Source organism: Somniosus microcephalus, chromosome 13, assembly GCF_052327205.1.
Source record: "Somniosus microcephalus isolate GS21.2 chromosome 13, FLI_Smic_1.0, whole genome shotgun sequence".
Classification (NCBI taxonomy): domain Eukaryota; kingdom Metazoa; phylum Chordata; class Chondrichthyes; order Squaliformes; family Somniosidae; genus Somniosus; species Somniosus microcephalus.
Genome location: NC_140999.1, coordinates 49,168,419 through 49,186,377, shown reverse-complemented (window position 1 = coordinate 49,186,377; position 17,959 = coordinate 49,168,419). Strand labels below are relative to the sequence as shown.

The window sequence follows — 17,959 nt, the reverse complement described above, 5'->3', positions numbered from 1 at the left end:
TAGTTTCTCTTATACTCATTTCACTAGTCATCTAAACAATATATCAAAGTCTAGTTTAGTGGTCAATAAGATATTGAGGTGGACGAACTATCTGGCAACAATGCATGCTTGTGCTTTCACAGTACTCGATTGCACAGTCCGAGACCGATACAGAAACGCACACGACAAACACAATTACATTTCCATAGTTAGAAATTAATCCAAGGGAACAGACACATTCGTCCTTTACTTACTTGCCAAGAGTTTCACAAGCAACCTTTATTTTTTCTTTATCCCTGTTAAATGTGTGAATCATCATTATAGAGGCTCGTATGGGATCGTCAGCAAATTTCTAGATTGGAAAGATGTGATCCATTTAGAAAGGGTGCACGACCCCAACAACTTGCACTTTCAATATCCAAAACATCCCAAAACAGTTTACTGAGAAAGAACAAGGGGAATGGACATCAAGCCAAGAGAGGGTGTTAGGAGAGGTGACTGAAGGCTAAATTGCCATACAGTACACGCAGAACCACTGAAGTGCTTTTTACATATCATACAGCAATGCCGCAAGAGCAAAGTTCCTCCTAAAGTGCGCGGCCGAATCGGGAGGTCCCACGCAGGCTGCTCACCAGCTGCTGCACAACAAATTTAAAAGGGACCGCGCACTTAGACCGCAAATTAGAGGGACCATTGCTCAAGAGGATTGACTGAAACATCTACTTTTCCCTCCTCCACCACCAATTATCAATTTTCTCCTCTCTCCTGAAATTGAGCTCTTCAAGTGGCAGGCTACCTTCAGTACATCACCTGAGTGACCATTATATTTATGCACGAGCTTCGACATCAAAGACATTACAGCCAAACCAGATTCTGCTCTCACCCAACATACATACCTAAAAAAATTATGAAAATATAATAGACACGCACATAGCTACCTACGTACTTCCAGCAGGAGTCACTTTGTAGCAGTCAGAAGTGGGAACTCGGCCCGATTTTCCCTTTCCCAGCCCAGGGATGCTGAGGCCAGTTGTAGCGCCCATACTGCTACCCCAGCGAGTCTTCTGACTTGCTCAATTTCCAGTGCATCTGGGCACAGACCCAGGAGAACCTCCCCTAGCATTTAACGTAACTCATTTAAAAACATTTTTTTTTTTTTTTTTTAATAATCCTCTCTATGGAAAAATGGTCATAAGATCCTGAAATGTGACAAGGAGCTGCAAGGAGTTTGCACAGAAGACTAAAGTCGAGAATTAAAAGATAACAGGCTGGTACATAGGGCCGGTGGAGGTTGCAGAGGTCAGGAGGGGCAAGACCTAGAAGGGTTTGTAAACAAAGGCTTTGAATTCAGAGGTTTAAAAGATGGAGCCAGTGGGGGTCAGCGAGGGTAAGGGTGTCAGGCTATCAGGACTTAGTGTGGGCCAGGATACAGCCAGTGGATTTCTGGATAAGTAGGAATTTAGTAAAGGGAACCAAGCCCAACAATAAAGGGCTAAAATGCCATTTAAAAAAAAAATCAAGATTAATGTTAAAGAAAATTAAGTACGTGTCAAGTTCAAGGTTCCAAGAACTTTTATTCAATATTTACCCAGCCAGCCATTGTTTCTACAGTCTTAGAAATACTGAATATTCTGCCTCCTCTTTCAGGGTTCTTGCTGTGTAAACACCCACTCAACTCTGCCCTCACACCACTTGAGGAAGAATTTCAGTCTACTACAGGCCAGGCACCAATTAAACAATCAGTTCAAACAGGCACCAATTAAACAATCAGTTCAAACAATACGCTCAGCTATTGTGAGGTCAGCACATATCATTCACGCATACAGCCCCTTAAACACACAAAACTGACCTCTAATCAATTTCAGTTGCAATTTTTGGATAGCTCTTTCAAAGAGCCGGCACAATGGGCTGACTGGCCTCCTTCTGTGCTGCATCATTCTTGGCCAGATTTGATGTGAATAACTGGGTAGGAAGGTAAGGTCTTTGCAATATTGATTCTCTATTTTTTTCTCCCCTCCTCTGCTATTAAAAAGGTACTGAATTTAGAAAAAAAATGGTTCCCAGGATGTGGACACTTGAAGTCTACATTTATGGTGCATGCCTAGTTAGCCTTCTTTGTTGAACCATTGCAGTCCTCGAGGCATTCATGCTGATATTTTTCTTGTTACTATGATTCATAGCAGTTTTGTTCTTTTATCACAACTGTGTGGTTTTCTAGGCCACTTCAGAGGGTGGGGAGAGTCAACCATGTAGTGTAGATTGAATTACTTGTAGGCCAGCCTAGGAAGGACACTAGTGAACCAATTGGGTATTTACGACAGTCCACCAGTTTCATAGTCATCTTTCTGATTTATTGAAGTCAAATTGAACTCACTAATCTGGGTTGCTAGTCCAGCACCATAACCACTGCACTATCATGCCAGTGTTGAATCTGGCTAGGGTATAATTTCACAGGCACTGGGCACCTGCTGGTACATCACCCAAGGGATCATTCTTCACATATAAGTGTCCAGCCAGAGTGGCCAGCAAGCTATTTTACCATGGAGGGTCATCGCAGCAGAGCCCAATTCTATTCTCGCGCAACATCAACACAAGCACATTTTCCAGCAAGGGTTACTAGATAATAGCCCAAAGCAGGAACTCTGGGAGATTTTACTCCTCCGGAACACAGAAGCTAACTATAGTATTCCCATCAGGGCCCTGCTACGACCCAGCTAACAGCACAGACCAGGGATCGAACAGGGACCTTTCTGGTCAATGTTGCCATATGATGCAGCTACACACGGGGAGTCAGGGGAGAAATTTAAACTGTGTGCCTATACAAGGCGCTTAGATACCTCCCTGCAAAAGACATCTCATGGGACGAACAATGCATGCCACACTAAGAAACATTAAGGCCAAAAATTAAAATTAAAATTCCAAGCCATTCCGAGAATTTATGCAGTGGGTGGATCTTGTACAGAGAGTATACTGAGCCCACGCCACAAGGACACTGCAACAACTTCATTTTAAAAACTGAGCCCCATTGCTCTACAAAGGCAAATGGAAAACTGATCAAAGGCTCCTTTAATTAATATTGTGAAATACCAGCTTAGTTACAGCACTGTATCTAAAACCTACCACAAGAATGGCCTCCTTAATATGTGACTCTCTCGCACTTTTGGAGATCGAGGTATTTGTTAAAGGGCAGATAAAGTAAACGCCAGACACAGAGAAGCTGGTGCGATCTTCCTTCACAGCGCTGCTCGGACCCTAGGATCACAATGAAGAACTTTTTATTGATAGTTTAATGTTTAGAGCATTTGGTCCTTTCTTTATCCTGATATTAAAACACTACTGTGGAGAATATCATGGGACATAGCTAGCAGGAGTGCTGTAGGACTGCTGAAGTTTTTTTGGGGGGGGGAGGGTGAAGAATTCCTGATCATTGGGAAGTTTGTACTATGTTCAGTAGGACCCTTGTAGACAAAGCAGAATTTCATCACATTAGACTGACCTGGATTTAAGCCCAAAGTCATTGTTGTGCTTAAAAAAAAAATCAAATAATTTAAATTAAGCAACATAAATAACAATAAAAAAATTTGCATTAAATTCCCATTTTGCAATCATCTGATAATCGGAAATTGACTTGGAATTAAGAATAGACGGACGGTGATTATTTTTTTTAGGTCCATAACTGCTAGTTATGTACTTTTTATGCTGGTGCAATCTCTATCTATAGTGTCAGAATTACTGACTTCAATACAATCAGGGAGCAATAATATCCCAGCACTGTGGCACATAAATAGGACAGTTTGACACCGCTTAAAGATGTGAACTTCTGGTCTGTATAGCTCAAATGCTATTCCCAATTGAGAATTGAGTCATTGGGAGAGTTTCAAGTTTAAAGTTAGAGTTAAAAAAAAAAGTACATGAAGAACATACACTTAAAACTATAAACTATGTCAAAGGTAACCAGGTGCAATTTTTGGTCAGTTAAAAAAGACTCCATATTTAATGCAATATATTATTGCAATACTTACCTGATGGTTTAGAGTTTGCGCTTCAGGGAATGCAGCCTCTGCCGTCAGTTCGTTCTTTACTGTATTAAAAATAAATTATGAAAATTCAGATAACCGCTTCGCATAAATTCAAATTAAAAAAATATAAACCCAGTGTCTGAATTGAAACAAGGCAACATTTATACAAGAGGTATTGTGCACAGAGTTGTTGTGGCAATCCCCTTGTGCAACAGATTGATCACACACTTCTCAGCCCATTCACTGAACACAGCAGTTCTCGCTCTTTCATAGCACAACATTCGGTTTTATGGGCTCCTTGACCCTTTAGAGTTACACGGCTGTCAAATTCTGAAATCCAGTTTGCAGTCTGACCACTTGGTGGCGTAGTTGGCTCTTAATGCCCCGTGACATAACCTAGCACGTCACTCAGGTGTAAACTATCGCTACCAAGTCCAAACTTGGTAGCAACCCCCTTAACTTTAGACAATGAGGAAGGCGAGTGCGTGACACAACAGAGGTACAGATAAGGGAGATCATTTAGCCCGTTATTAGATTATCGATCAGAATAAAAGACGTATATTCCTCACCACTGCCTCTGGGACCAAGATGGCCCCCTCATGTTGCAGTGACCAGAACTCATTGCCTTACTCTAGGTATCAGTCACAAGCTTTCGGAGCGCTGCTCCTTCTTCAGGTGAAGTGGAGAAATGCATAAAGACACAGCTTATATAGTCAGAGAATCATGTCAGATGTTTACAGGTAACCTTTCCAACTGCCATTTATCACACCTCGGCAGAGAGATAATCACAGCAGTCAAAGGTGTGAATGGTGTCCAAACAGGTCAGTCAGGGAAACATTACATCAAAGAACAATGAGGTGGGGTCACAAGGGGTCCGTCTGTATGAAAAACAAGACAAAAAACATTTTTTTTGGCTGGAAATCACAGCAGGTCCGGCCGCATCTGTGTAGAGAGAACAAGCCAATGTGATTGGCATTGGCTTGTTCTCTCTACACAGATGCGGCCAGACCTGCTGTGATTTCCAGCCAAAAAAAATGTTTTTTGTCTGTTTTTTTGTTTTTCATACAGACCCCAGCATCTGCAATATTTGACCCCTTGTGACCCCACCTCATTGTTCTTTGATGTAATGTTTCCCTGACTGACCTGTTTGGACACCATTCACACCTTTGACTGCTGTGATTATCTCTCTGCCGAGGTGTGATAAATGGCAGTTGGAAAGGTTACCTGTAAACATCTGACATGATTCTCTGACTATATAAGCTGTGTCTTTATGCATTTCTCCACTTCACCTGAAGAAGGAGCAGCGCTCCGAAAGCTTGTGATTTCAAATAAAGCTGTTGGACTATAACCTGGTGTTGTGTGACTTCTTACATTACTCTAGGTAGAGCCTGACCAGAGCACTCTAATAGCTTCAGCATGATTTCTGGGGACTTGCATACAACTTATTTGGCAATATATTCAGCATCCTGTTCAATTTATTTATTACTGCCTCACCATGTGCTAATCAAGCTACTTGGATTTGTTACCAGATTTATTAATTCTTTGTTCAGGGGTACTTGCCAACTTTTGGTCGAGAGCCAGAATGCCAAGCAGTGACCTGCTCAAGGGTCATTGTCATAGACTGACTCCTTGTGCTTATTTTAAAATACTATTTTTTTTTTTCTTCTCATTCCACAATCTCAGCTATAACAACATCCCTCCACCCACATCGATGAGCCTAGGTATACAGCCGGGCAGGTTTGAACCTAGGCTCACGAGGGCAGGTGGGTCAAGTGACCCACAGATTATGTTGGATGTATCAATGGTAACTGATACCAGTAGTTCTATCTTTTCAATAGCACTGCTGAGAGATTAGATAGAATAAACTCGACAGTATGGTCACTGAGTCTGTTCAGCATATTGGTACCAATTCATTAGAGGTTGGAGGGGGGGAGGGGGGAATATATAAGCACATACACTTCAATGCTGTGATATTCTTAATTCAGCACCTCATATTTCCCTCACTGCTCCTACCATCAGTGATATTGTTGTACCCACCAGTACTTTATCCCAGCGAAGTACAGTTCTAAACGTGCTCACCAAGCACAACCCAAGTTTGCAAGTTTCAAGAATCAATAATCTTACTGCTGAGTTTTAAAATGCCTACAATGCAGCTGTGCGGAAATGTCACCGGTCCAATTATATACTTTACTAAATCCTGGTGACAACCCTCTGTAAAGGTCAACGGGCTCAGTACATTTTGCTCCCCTCTCCATGTCCACCTACCCTCTCTCTGCAAGCTGCTCGATCCAGATGTGCTTCGCCCCTTATGCTGCTTAATTTCCAGTCTTGATAAAGCTGCAGCAGCTGCCATCTGAGATTCTTCGGCCGGCAGTCTGCGAGGTTTCTCTGGCCCCTTGGATTTGGTTTCTGTTGGTTTTCTAAACCAGACCACAGTAACAGAATTTGTTTGTCAGTATGGAGTCGCTTATAATTTGAAACCTGTGCGTGCAGTTTTATGCCAGCAAATGTCCATTTTTTAGTGAATTCTGCATGTAATGAGGTGTTTTATATCAGTCCTAGCAGAAAACAGCAACTATAAAAGGTTATAGGATTCTTCATATGTGGCAAGAGTTAAATTTGCTAAACCGGACATAAAAAATTTAACATGTTTTTTTTTGGAACAGGAAAAGATTAGACCAAATAATCCCACCCCTTCTTCAAGATGAATCGCACCCATCCACATTCTCAACTTACCTCGTGGACCCAGTTGCCTCTTGCACCTGTCTGTTTCAATGCCCTTCTGTGATAAATTATTCCCAGGGCAGACTGGCCATCTGGGAAATCAGTGCCCTTGAATGGTCCACAGCGCTCTATTATCGGCGTCCGTCTCCCTTTTTGTGAGAATCCTGTGCCCTTTCAAGGGAGCCATTCCCCCCACCCCCCAGTTTATTGCACACCCTTTATGGCCCTCCGAGTGAAAAAGTTCTGCTCAACTTTCCATCTTACTCGTAGTTTACTATTTTCTTTTAAATTTGTGTCCATGTTATTTAAATCCTTCAACATAGCGAACAATTTTCCTGGATTAATTTTGTCAATTAGGTCACCTCAGTCTCTTTTCCAAAGAAAGCAATCCAGCTTCCTTAACTTTTCCTCAAGTTAAATTTCTCATGCCCAGAATCAGCTTTGTTGTATACCTCTATACCACCAACGGTGGCATCATCCTTCATGTGAATACAGCTGCACACTGAACCCGACCAGGTCAGATCAATGCTCCATAGCTATACAATCTCGATTTGTTTGTAACTAAGCTCTCTGCTGACAGTTCCATAGATTTACCCACTGTAATCCTCAGATCTCTTTCTTGATCAGCATCCTGTAGCACTGTTCCATTTATCACATACTAGCTCTTTTGGTTCCTTGCTCCTAAACTCCCATGTTTACTTTACACATGGTTTATCAAATTGTGCATCGGAATTACAGGGAAAAAAATCTCATAACTCTGAAGGAGCAAGATTCTTTCAGGAAGAAAAAGAGAGCGGGGTGTGTAACTGGATAGCACAGTAGGCTACATACTGGACTTTCACCTCCGCGACGTGGGTTCAAATCCAGCACAGACATAGGGTGAAAGCCTCCTCTGTCGATTGGCTGCAAGAAAATGATTTTCAGCAGTCATAATCCAGTTCTTAAAACCACAGGGAAATGGAAAAGACGTCACATAGCTACAGTTGGAGATGCTCTTCTGAGATTGAGGCACATTGTTGAGGCAGCATAGAGGGATCTTTACTCTGCATCTGGCTGTTCTATACTTGACCCGGGAGTGCTTAATTATGTCACTGGATGTCTGATATGGGAAGAGTTCCATTTGTAACACTAATATCCTTCACCTTGATGAGCATAACATTTGGGAAAAAAACACACACACCTCTCCATGAACCCTACACCATGCACTGTAAAAAATAAATAAATAAATAAAATGGGATGCATGCAAGAGATTTCAAGGCTGTGGTGTTTATGACATCGCAGGCCTGCTTTGCTTAGATCACTGCCTTGCTCCCAGCTGGGCATAATTTCTCCATGTCACCGTCAGCCTCTATTCGCATGAGCTGAGACCATCACATCGATCATGTCACTTTATAATACCACATGGCTCAAAGAAGCAAATAATCTACCAGTGGCAGCCGCCATCAGGATTAATACAAGCTAGAAACTCAGTCGATCAGGCAATCCCAGTGGCCCAGTTGGTAAAGGGGTACAGGGACCAGGAAGATCCCATGATTCACGCTGCAGTGTGTGTTCTCATGCGATGCACTCTGGTACTTTGCCAACTGCCCATGCCAACTGCCCATTCTTTAAGTGCAAGCCTAGACAGGAGGAAGGGAAGGGGAAGAAAGGAAGAGAGCGAGTGCGAGAGATTTTCCTTCCTCCCTAGCCCAGGGGGAACTGAGGCCAACTGTACCACCCCTACTGCCACCTGGTGGAAATCGGCCAACTCCGCAGAGATGGGATGGAGCTTGGGATATTCCCGAACTGTTTGGCTTAATTACACACTGAGCAATGCACTTCGAACTAAGCCACCTTAGTAAGTGCAATAATTCAACAAAAAAGAGAAAAAAGAAGTTATTTATAGGGGAAATGCAATAAAGTAATTAAAATGGAACAGGGATGGAGGTACTAAATGCTGATTACATGGTGCTTGTGGGTGGAGTACACGGATACGTTAAGGTTTCGCAGCATGTTGAGCTTGTGCTGGGAACAATGCTGGTTTACAGTTGAAGCAATTTATTTGTTCTTGATCCTTGGGGTTCTGGTGGCTCAGGGAATGAGGGAAATATTTCTATGCCATTGCTCACTGGATGACGTTTGCTTGTCTCATCTCGTGTGTCTTTGCTTTTTTCCCCCCACCCCCTCCAGAGAACCACAGGGGTGTGCACTGGGTAGATTACACCAACTTTGTGCATGCCCAATGCAAATCACTTGATGCAAAGCAGATGTTAAATGTTAGATATTTTACTTCAAATCTGAAGACTGAAATAAACATGTTACATATGCAGCACCGCAGAAAGCCTCTTTCAACAACAAACTTAATTGAGTAACAGCTCCCCGAGATCTACAAGACTGTAATCCAACACACAGATCCAAGCATTTGGCTTCATGGGCCAGTTGCATACCATGGAGTCCTGGAGGCAGGGGAGCACATATGAAGTTTAAATCTATCCTCCTATTAATGTGCACATATGTCAAATTGCTGATACTAACTGATCTCAAGTGTTCTGATATAGAATTTATTCAGAGGCCAATAGTGCTCAGACCAGCCCTTTCCAAACCCACAGGCCCACTAAAGTCAAAACAGGACAGATCCGTGAATAAGAAATACAAACGCGTTTAGGGGTTGCCTGGGGTTCAAGGGTTGGAATACTAGGGCTTATGGGCCGCAGGTTGGCAGTACCTGATCGACAAAACACTCTCTCTGAACGGACAGGTTACACAGCCGCCGAGTGGACAAATTAAACAGTAGCATAAACTGAGCTAATCAGCCCAGGAGAGTCGAAGGCTCGATTCTCCATCAGTGCCAAGCAGGCTGCTCTCTGTTTCAGCAGCAGTATGGTGATACAATTGGCATCAGTGACCTTTGGGTTGGCGTTTTAGGACAAACAAGTTAGTCAGGGCTCGCATACCTTATCGCCATCCAGCAACCCTGGAAGTGCACATGTGAAGACAGGACAGAGGTTGACTGTGATGTCCCTTGTAGTTAACCAGCCTGGTGACATTCACTGGAAGGCTGACATGATTAATGGCCAGTCAGGTGAGGTCTTAGCAGACATCAAAAGTGTTTGAAAATGTACCCCAGCTAGGAGATTACAGGAAAAACTAACATTGGAAACTGTAAGTTTGTAGCTTAGTGCCACTCCTAGTTATTTCCTCCAGTACAATTTAAAAACTTTAGCACCTCACCGATATTGGGACAGCTCGTGACTTTCTGCTGAGACATTTACAAGAGGAAATTACACTCCGATCCTGAAGTTATTACTGAAGTGTTACTAGGGATTCACTTACAGTCAATTAGAAGGAGGGCAGCTCTATTGCAGGGCTATGGGAAAAGAGCCGGCAGAGTGGGATTAACTGGGTAGCTCTACCAAAGAGCTGGCACAGGCACTATGGGCCGAATGGCCTCCTTTGTGGTGTGCGATTCTATGACTCTAACTACAAGGACAGAATGCATAACCTTAAGTGGCAATTGAATTACTTCTGTCATCCTGGTTCATTTACTCCCTGTCCTCTAACCTCCCTTCACCTGAAGACCCGGTTTAATCTTGATTCCCTGTGTACAACATCACAGGAGATTGACCAGTTATACATCCTGTAAGAACTCTATTCCATTCTCCCAGTTTCTCCGTCTCCGCTGCATCTGCTCCGACGATGCCACCTTCCACACCAGTGCTTCCGACATGTCTTCCTTTTCCCTCAACCAAGGATTCCCCTCTACCATGGTTGACACGGCCCTCGCCCGGGTCCATTCTATCTCCTGCACTTCAGCCCTCACCCCTGCCCCTCCCTCCCGGAACCACGATAGGGTTCCCCTTGTCCTCACCTTTCACCCCATCAGCCTCCACATTCAACGGATCATCCTCCGCCATTTCCGCCACCTCCAACGTGATCCCACCACCAAATGCATCTTCCCCTCCCCTCCCTTTTCAGCATTCCGTAGGGACCGCTCCCTCCGAGACACCCTAGTCCACTCCTCTATCACCCCCAGCACCCCTTCCCCTGGCACCTTCCCGTGCAAGCGCAGGAGATGCAACACCTGCCCATATACCTCCCCCCTTCCCACTGTCCAGGGCCCCAAACACCCCTTCCAGGAGAAACAGCGATTTACTTGTACTTCTTGCAATCTAGTATACTGTATTCGCTGCTCACAGAATCACAGAATCTACAGTGCAGATAGAGGCCATTTCGGCCCATCGAGCCTGCACCGACACACATCCCACCCCATCCCCGCAACCCCACGTATTTAATCCCCTAACACTAGGTCAATTTATCACAGCCAATCAACCTAACCTGCACATCTTTGGACTGTGGGAGGAAACCGGAGCACCCGGGAGGAAACCCACGCAGACACAGGGAGAATGTGCAAACTCCACACAGACAGTCGCCCGAGGCCAGATTTGAACCCGGGTCCCTGGCGCTGTGAGGCAACAGTGCTAACCACTATGCCACCGTGCCCCCCTGTGTTGCCTGGCCTGCTGAGTTTTTACAGCATTATCTGTTGTTTTTTTTCCAGATTTCCAGCATCCGCAGTATTTTGCTATCGAAGAAGCTGCATGGTCGGGGGGGGGGGGGGGTGTCACTCGGGCCCGCTGTGGCTTGGAGGGGAAGTAAGCCGGCCCAAGGGCCCCCATGGCGGCTGGTGTCCCAAAGTCCGGGCGCGGCTGCCGGTCTCTGGAGGAGGTTGTTTTCGGCGAAGGTCAATTGCAAACTGGGGCCTTTATTACCTCCACAGTGACCCGTGACCCTGGACCAGGTGTCCCCCCCCACCTCCCGACTTTCAAAAACGCAGGACGCATGCGTAGCTTGGAAGAGGCTGAAGTTGCTTAATATGACGTCACGTCATTAAGCTGGAACTGCGCAGGTGCAAGAAATTCTAAAAGGAAAATCATGACTTTCTAACAGATGACTCGCGAGATGGGGAAATTTTTAATTATAAATCGCATGTCTCGCGATTAATTCGCAAGAGTTGGCATTACTGACTACACATTTGGCAACAAAGTGATGCCAAAACCACTTTGCATGACTGTATAGTTTAACTGGCTCATAGAGCAGCCTGCAGATCACTTAATTGCTCTTCTGCACACGATTATATGCAAATGTTGTAGTCAGAGCAACCAGTGGCCATTAAAAAGGAACAATTAAAATAAGCAAAACAAAGACTGGTAATAAACAAAATGTGCAGAATAACCAGTGTTGAAAATCATAGTAGTGATCACTTCAGGTGAGCTCAATCACTGGTACGGTGATCTTTCCCAACCCATTCCCATAAATACACACGGATACAACTTAAACAACTTGCATTTATATAGCGCCTTTAACAGTAACAGTAGCATAGTGGTAATGTTATTGGACGAGTAATCCAGAGGCCTGGGCTAATGAGCCAGAGACAGGAGTTCAGAATCCTACCATGCTTATTATTGCCCATTCTGTAATAATGAAGGCCAACAATTTCATAACAAATTTTCAACTTTTCTTTATTAAATACCTCTGCAATAGTATTTAGTGTTACCAAAACAAGTTTAATTTAGTGTTACCAAAATAAGTTTCAACATACATTTAAATTCAGGGCTTTAATTCAATATCTCCCTCCAAACTTGAAAAAGGGTAAAATCCTTCAAGAATATGCTGTTTATATTCACAATACAGGGAACGGTAACATAGTGGTTATGTTCCTGGACTAGTAATCCAGAGACATGAGTTCAAATCCCACCACGACAGCTGGGGAATTTAAATGTAGTTAATTAAATAAATCTGGAATAAAAAGCTAGTATCAGTAATGGTGACCATGAAACTATCGGATTGTCATAAAAACCCATCTGGTTCACTAATGTCCTTTTGGGAAGGAAATCTGACGTCCTTACCTGGTCTGGCTCCAGACCCACAGCAATGTGGTTGACTCTTAACTGCCCTCTGAAATGGCCTAGCAAGCCACTCACTTGTAAAAAAAGAACTGCTATAAAACTGGACGGACCACTCGGCATCGACATCGGTACTGGCTACAGACACGACACAACCCAACCAGCCCAGTCGACCCTGCAAGGTCCTCCTCACCAACATCTGGGGACTTGTGCCAAGATTGGGAGAACTATCCCACAGACTAGTCAAGCAACAGCCTGAGAGTCAGACTCAGAATCCTTAGGGTAGTGTCCCAGGCCCAACCATCTTCAGCTGCTTCATCAATGACCTTCCCTCCAACATAAGGTCAGAAATGGGAATGTTCGCTGATGACTGCAGTGTTCAGCGCCATTCACAACTCCTCAGATAACGAAGCAGTCCATGCCCGCATGCAACAAGACCGGGACGACATTCAAGCTTGGGCTGATAAGTGCCAGGCAATGACTATTTCCAACAAGCAAGAGTCTAACCACCTTGACATTCAACGGTATTACCATCGCCGAATCCCCCACCGTCAACATCCTGGGGGGGGGGGGGGCGGGGGGGTCACCATTGACCAGAAACTTAACTGGACAAGCCACATAAATACTGTGGCAACAAGAGGTCAGAGGCTAGGTACGCTGTGGCGAGTGTTTCACCTCCTGACTCCCCAAAGCCTTTCCACCATCTACAAGACAAGTAAGGAGTGTGATGGAATACTCTCTACTTGCCTGGATGAGTGCAGCTCCAACAACACAAGAAGCTCAACACCATCCAGGACAAAGCAGCCCACTTGATTGGCAACCCATCCACCACCTTAAACATTCACTCCCTCCACCAGCAGCGTACCGTGGCTGCAGTGTGTACCATCTACAAGATGCACTGCAGCAACTCGCCAAGGCTCCTTTGGCAGCACCTCCCAAACCCGTGACCTCTACCACCTAGAAGGACAAGGGCAACAGGCGCATGGGAACACCACCACCTCCAAGTTCCCCTCCAAGTCACACACCATCCTGACTTGGAACTTTATCGCTGTTCCTTCATCGTCGCTGGGTCAAAATCCTGGAACTTCCTACCCAACAGCACTGTGGGAGTACCCTCACCACACGGACTGCAGCGGTTCAAGAAGGCGGCTCACCACCGCCTTCTCAAGGGCAATTAGGGATGAGCAATAAATGCTGGCATTGCCAGCGACGCCCACATCCCATAAACGAATAAAAAAAAAATTTAAAAAAATGTAGGAAAATGTCTCAAGCCACTTCACAGAAGCACAATCAAACAAAAATGGATAACGAGCCAAAGGAGATGATATTAGGAAGGGTGACTAAAAGCTTGGTCAAAGAGGTAGGTTTTAAGTAGGATCTTAAAAAGGAGAAGAAGGGAAAGAGGGAGAAGAGAGGGACAAAGAGGGAGGAGACCTTTAGGAAAAATAATTCCAGATTTGAGTTCTTTATTGCCCAAGTAACCTGTCCCTACTAACTTTTGTATTATATATTTTATGTTTCACATTCTTCAGCATTATAGCACTACACCTGCAATCTCCTACCTACTACTTTGACAAGGCTATATTGCATGATTACTTAGAATGTATTCAAAGAGAGAGCATAATGGCATATTCTGGTTAAAAGCACTGTTAACACAGCCACCTGACAAGAACATTTTCTAGTAATTGCATACTTGATGCATTTAGATACAAGTTGTGACTGTACATATTACAGCCAAATATTATTTAAGAAAAGGCGAGCAGTGCCTAAGCAACCAGGCACAAAACTGCACCTGGACACTACTAGTTAAATTCGATTTTGGAACCAACAGCAAGCATTTTAAATTCAGGTGTTTTCCACTACTCTGGCACAGGTTGGTGTGCTGAATGTTAGCTAGTTATAGCGGATAACAATTGTTGATCTAGGTGCGTCACAAAGAAAAATCTTTCAATTACAACACTGTATAGAGAGAGAGAGAGAGAGAGAGAGAGAGAGAGAGAGAGAGAGAGTAAATTACAATACTTCACAACATTTGAACATGGTAAACACTTTGCAGTACCCTTCACATACTGGTTAAAGTCACTGTGCAAACAAATTGCTCAGCTAATGAGGATTTCTTAAACATTATACACTTCAGTGTCTCAGTCTGTCGGTCTCTCACGCCCTTTTCTAACCAAATTTCTGGCATTAAGCATCACTTTTTAAAGCAATACATTTTTCTCCCTGTGCACTATTCAATTATGTAAACATGGTCTTTAAAACAAACTTGGCCAAAGAGGGGGACCTTCACAGGCAATTATTGTAAAAGGGAACTAACTTTCATAAGACCTACTTTGTTTTTCATTTTTAGTACAATTATTTGCCATTCCTCTGGTCAGAGCACTTGGTTATTTTTCCTCTTTCTTGGACCACCAAAGGTGCTAACATTTTTCCTCTTTCCCCCAAAAATTCTACCGAACCATCAGTGCAGGAGAAGTCATGATGGCAAACCAGAACAAAACAAACAAGGTTTAATCCCTGGGAAAGCATTATAAACAAACAACTTGCAGTTACATCACACCTTATACATAGTAAATCGTCCCAAGGCACTTCACAGGAGCGTAATCAGACAAATAGACACCAAACCAAAGGCGGAGGCATTAGGACAGGTGAAGATAAGCTTGGTCAAAGATGTAGGTTTTAAAGGAGAGAGGTGTGGAGGAGTTTAGGGATTATTTTTTAAAAATAGAATAAAAAAAGCATTTATGGTCCGCATGTAGATAGCTTTCCTCAGGCAAGATTAAGGATCTGACCCCAAATAAAGAGGGGGAAAAAAAAATCACAGGCAGAATCTTCACCAGACCACTCCATGGAGCAGCAATCGATCACAACAATCTAACACAGCACCAGAGAGCAAACAGTAACTATAGCCTGGCAAAGATCAGTGCCTTAGCGAGAGGAGGAAATTTAATTTAAAAATCCTTTCGACATATCTCTCCTTTAATCTTCCAAAATTCCCTTGACTCTGGAAAAGTCCCAACGGATTGGAAAACTGCAAATGTAACACCCTTATTCAAAAAAGGAAGCAAGCAGAAAGCAGGAAACTATAGGCCAGTTAGCCTAACATCTGCCATTGGCAAAATGCTCAAATCCATTATTAAGGATGTAGTAGCAGGGCATTTAGAAAATCATAATACAATCAAACAGAGTTAACATGGTTTTACAAAAGGGAAATCGGTTTGACAAATCTATTAGAGTTCTTTGAGGAGGTAACGAGCAGGCTGGATAAAGAGGAACCAGTCGATGAAAAGGCATTCAACAAGGTGCCATAGAAAAGGTTACTGCATAAAATAAGAGCTCATGGTGTTGGGGTAATAGATTAGATAGAGGATTGGCTAACTAACAGAAAACAGAGTCGGGATAAATGGGTCATTTACAGGATGGCAATCTGTAAATAGTGGGGTGCCACAGGGATCAGTGCTGGGACCTCGACTATTTTCAATCTATATTAATGACTTGGATGAAGGAAGCAAGTGTATTGTAGCCAAATTTGCAGACGATACAAAGATAGGTGGGAAAGCGTGTTGTGAGGAGGACTTAAAGAATCTGCAAGGGCTATAGATAGGTTAAGAGAGTGGGCAAGAATTTGGCAGATGGAGTATAATGTGAAGTTATCCACTTTGGTAGGAAGAATAGAAAAGAAAAATATTATTTAAATGGAGAAAGACTACAGAATGCAGCAGTACAGAGGGATTTGGGTGTCCTCATACATGAAACACAAAAGGTTAACATGCAGATGCAGCAAGTAATTAGGAAGGCATATGGAATGTTGGCCTTTATTTCAAGGGGGATAGAGTATAAAAGTAGGGAAGTCTTGCTACAACTGTACAGGGCGCTGGCGAGGCCACACAGAGTACTACGTACAGTTTTGGACCCCTTATTTAAGGAAGGATATACTTGCATTGGAGGCAGTTCAGAGAAGGCTCACGAGGTTGATTCCTTGGATGGAAGGGTTGTCTTATGGAGGAAAGGTTGAGCAGGTTGGGCCTATACTCATTTGGAGTTTAGAAGAATGAGAGGTGATCTTATTGAAACATAAGATTCTGAGGGGGTTGGGCAGGGTAGATGCTGAGAGGATGTTTCTCAAACGAGGGGGGCATTGTCTCAGAATAAGGGGTCGCCCATTTAAGACAGAGATGAGGAGAAATTACTTCCATCAGAGAGTTGTTAATCTTTGGAATTCTTTACCCCAGAGAGCTGTGGAAGCTGAGTCATTGAATATATTCAAGGCTAAGAGAGACAGATTTTTGAGCAACAGGGGAGTCAAGGGTTATGGGGGGCGGGCAGGAAAGTGGAGTTGAAGCCAAAATCGGATCAGCCATGATCTCATTAAATGGTTATGGGGGGCGGGCAGGAAAGTGGAGTTGAAGCCAAAATCGGATCAGCCATGATCTCATTAAATGGCGGAGCAGGCTCGAATGGCCTACTCCTACTCCTTATTTCTTATGTTTAAGTTTACGAGACGGGTAGAAGGCAAAGATGGCACAGTCTCACATATCCGCATTATGGTGGGTGCGCCTCGCAGACAGATAGTCCAGGACCGTTATCAGGGGAACAGGAGCAGTGAGATTGATCAGAGAGAGTGAGGCAGACTGAAGACTGATTTATACACGCGGAGCGGTCGTTCTTTAGGAAAAGGAAAGGAATTTAATCCTGAACCCAAAGCTCCAAACTTCCTGAGGTCTTCGATTCCGGTCTCCCAGATGTTGCTTTCCCCCAGCTCCAGCTCCAGCTCCCGCTCTCGCACCCTCTCCCTCTCCCCGTCTCCACGGTATCCCTCTCACCTGGTGTCCTCGGTCAGGGCATGGCCCGGCCCCAAGTTTTTAAACTTTAAATCCCGCTTCAACTCGCCAAATAATTTCTTCATCTTTCTGCCAGGCCCCGTGTGTCACATCATCACAAGTACCCCCCCGCGCACCGGAAACCCACGCCGCGCCCAGACCGGAAGCGAGCCATTTCAAAGCTGCACTGGCGCCGTTGCCAGGGGCAACACACGCAGCGCCAACTTGCAGAGGCTGCAGGAGGCCAACACCAAGGTTCGTATTGTTGCCAGAATTGGAAACTTCCACTTCTAATCAATGGCAGAGTGAAATAAAAAAATAACATCTGCAAATGCTGAACATAGAAAATAAAAGCAAATGATAGAAAAATGCAAATCTTAAGCAAACGTAGAAGAAAATCCTGGAAATCTGAAAAAAGCAGGGAATGCTAAGCAGATCAATCAGCATATATGAAGAGAAGAGACAAATTAATGTTTACGGTACAGGCCAGTGGAGTCCCATAGGGTTTAGTCCTTAGACCTCCGATCTGATGAAA

At 44.0% G+C, this 17,959-nt stretch overlaps 1 protein-coding gene across 1 annotated transcript in view; it reads right to left on the bottom strand.

Annotated features, from left to right (window-relative positions):
* Nucleotides 1-17,583, bottom strand: part of ubxn6 (UBX domain protein 6) — a 38,283-nt gene extending 20,700 nt beyond the window's left edge. The window contains exons 1-5 of the mRNA XM_086004898.1: nucleotides 17,428-17,583; nucleotides 6,264-6,418; nucleotides 4,002-4,060; nucleotides 3,100-3,231; nucleotides 234-331 (exon numbers count right to left, since the gene is read on the bottom strand). Of these exons, the coding sequence (XP_085861024.1) occupies nucleotides 234-331; nucleotides 3,100-3,231; nucleotides 4,002-4,060; nucleotides 6,264-6,418; nucleotides 17,428-17,510 (527 nt within the window). The 5' untranslated portion in view covers nucleotides 17,511-17,583. The remainder of the gene's footprint in view (nucleotides 1-233; nucleotides 332-3,099; nucleotides 3,232-4,001; nucleotides 4,061-6,263; nucleotides 6,419-17,427) is intronic.
* Between the last annotated feature and the right edge of the window lie 376 nt (nucleotides 17,584-17,959).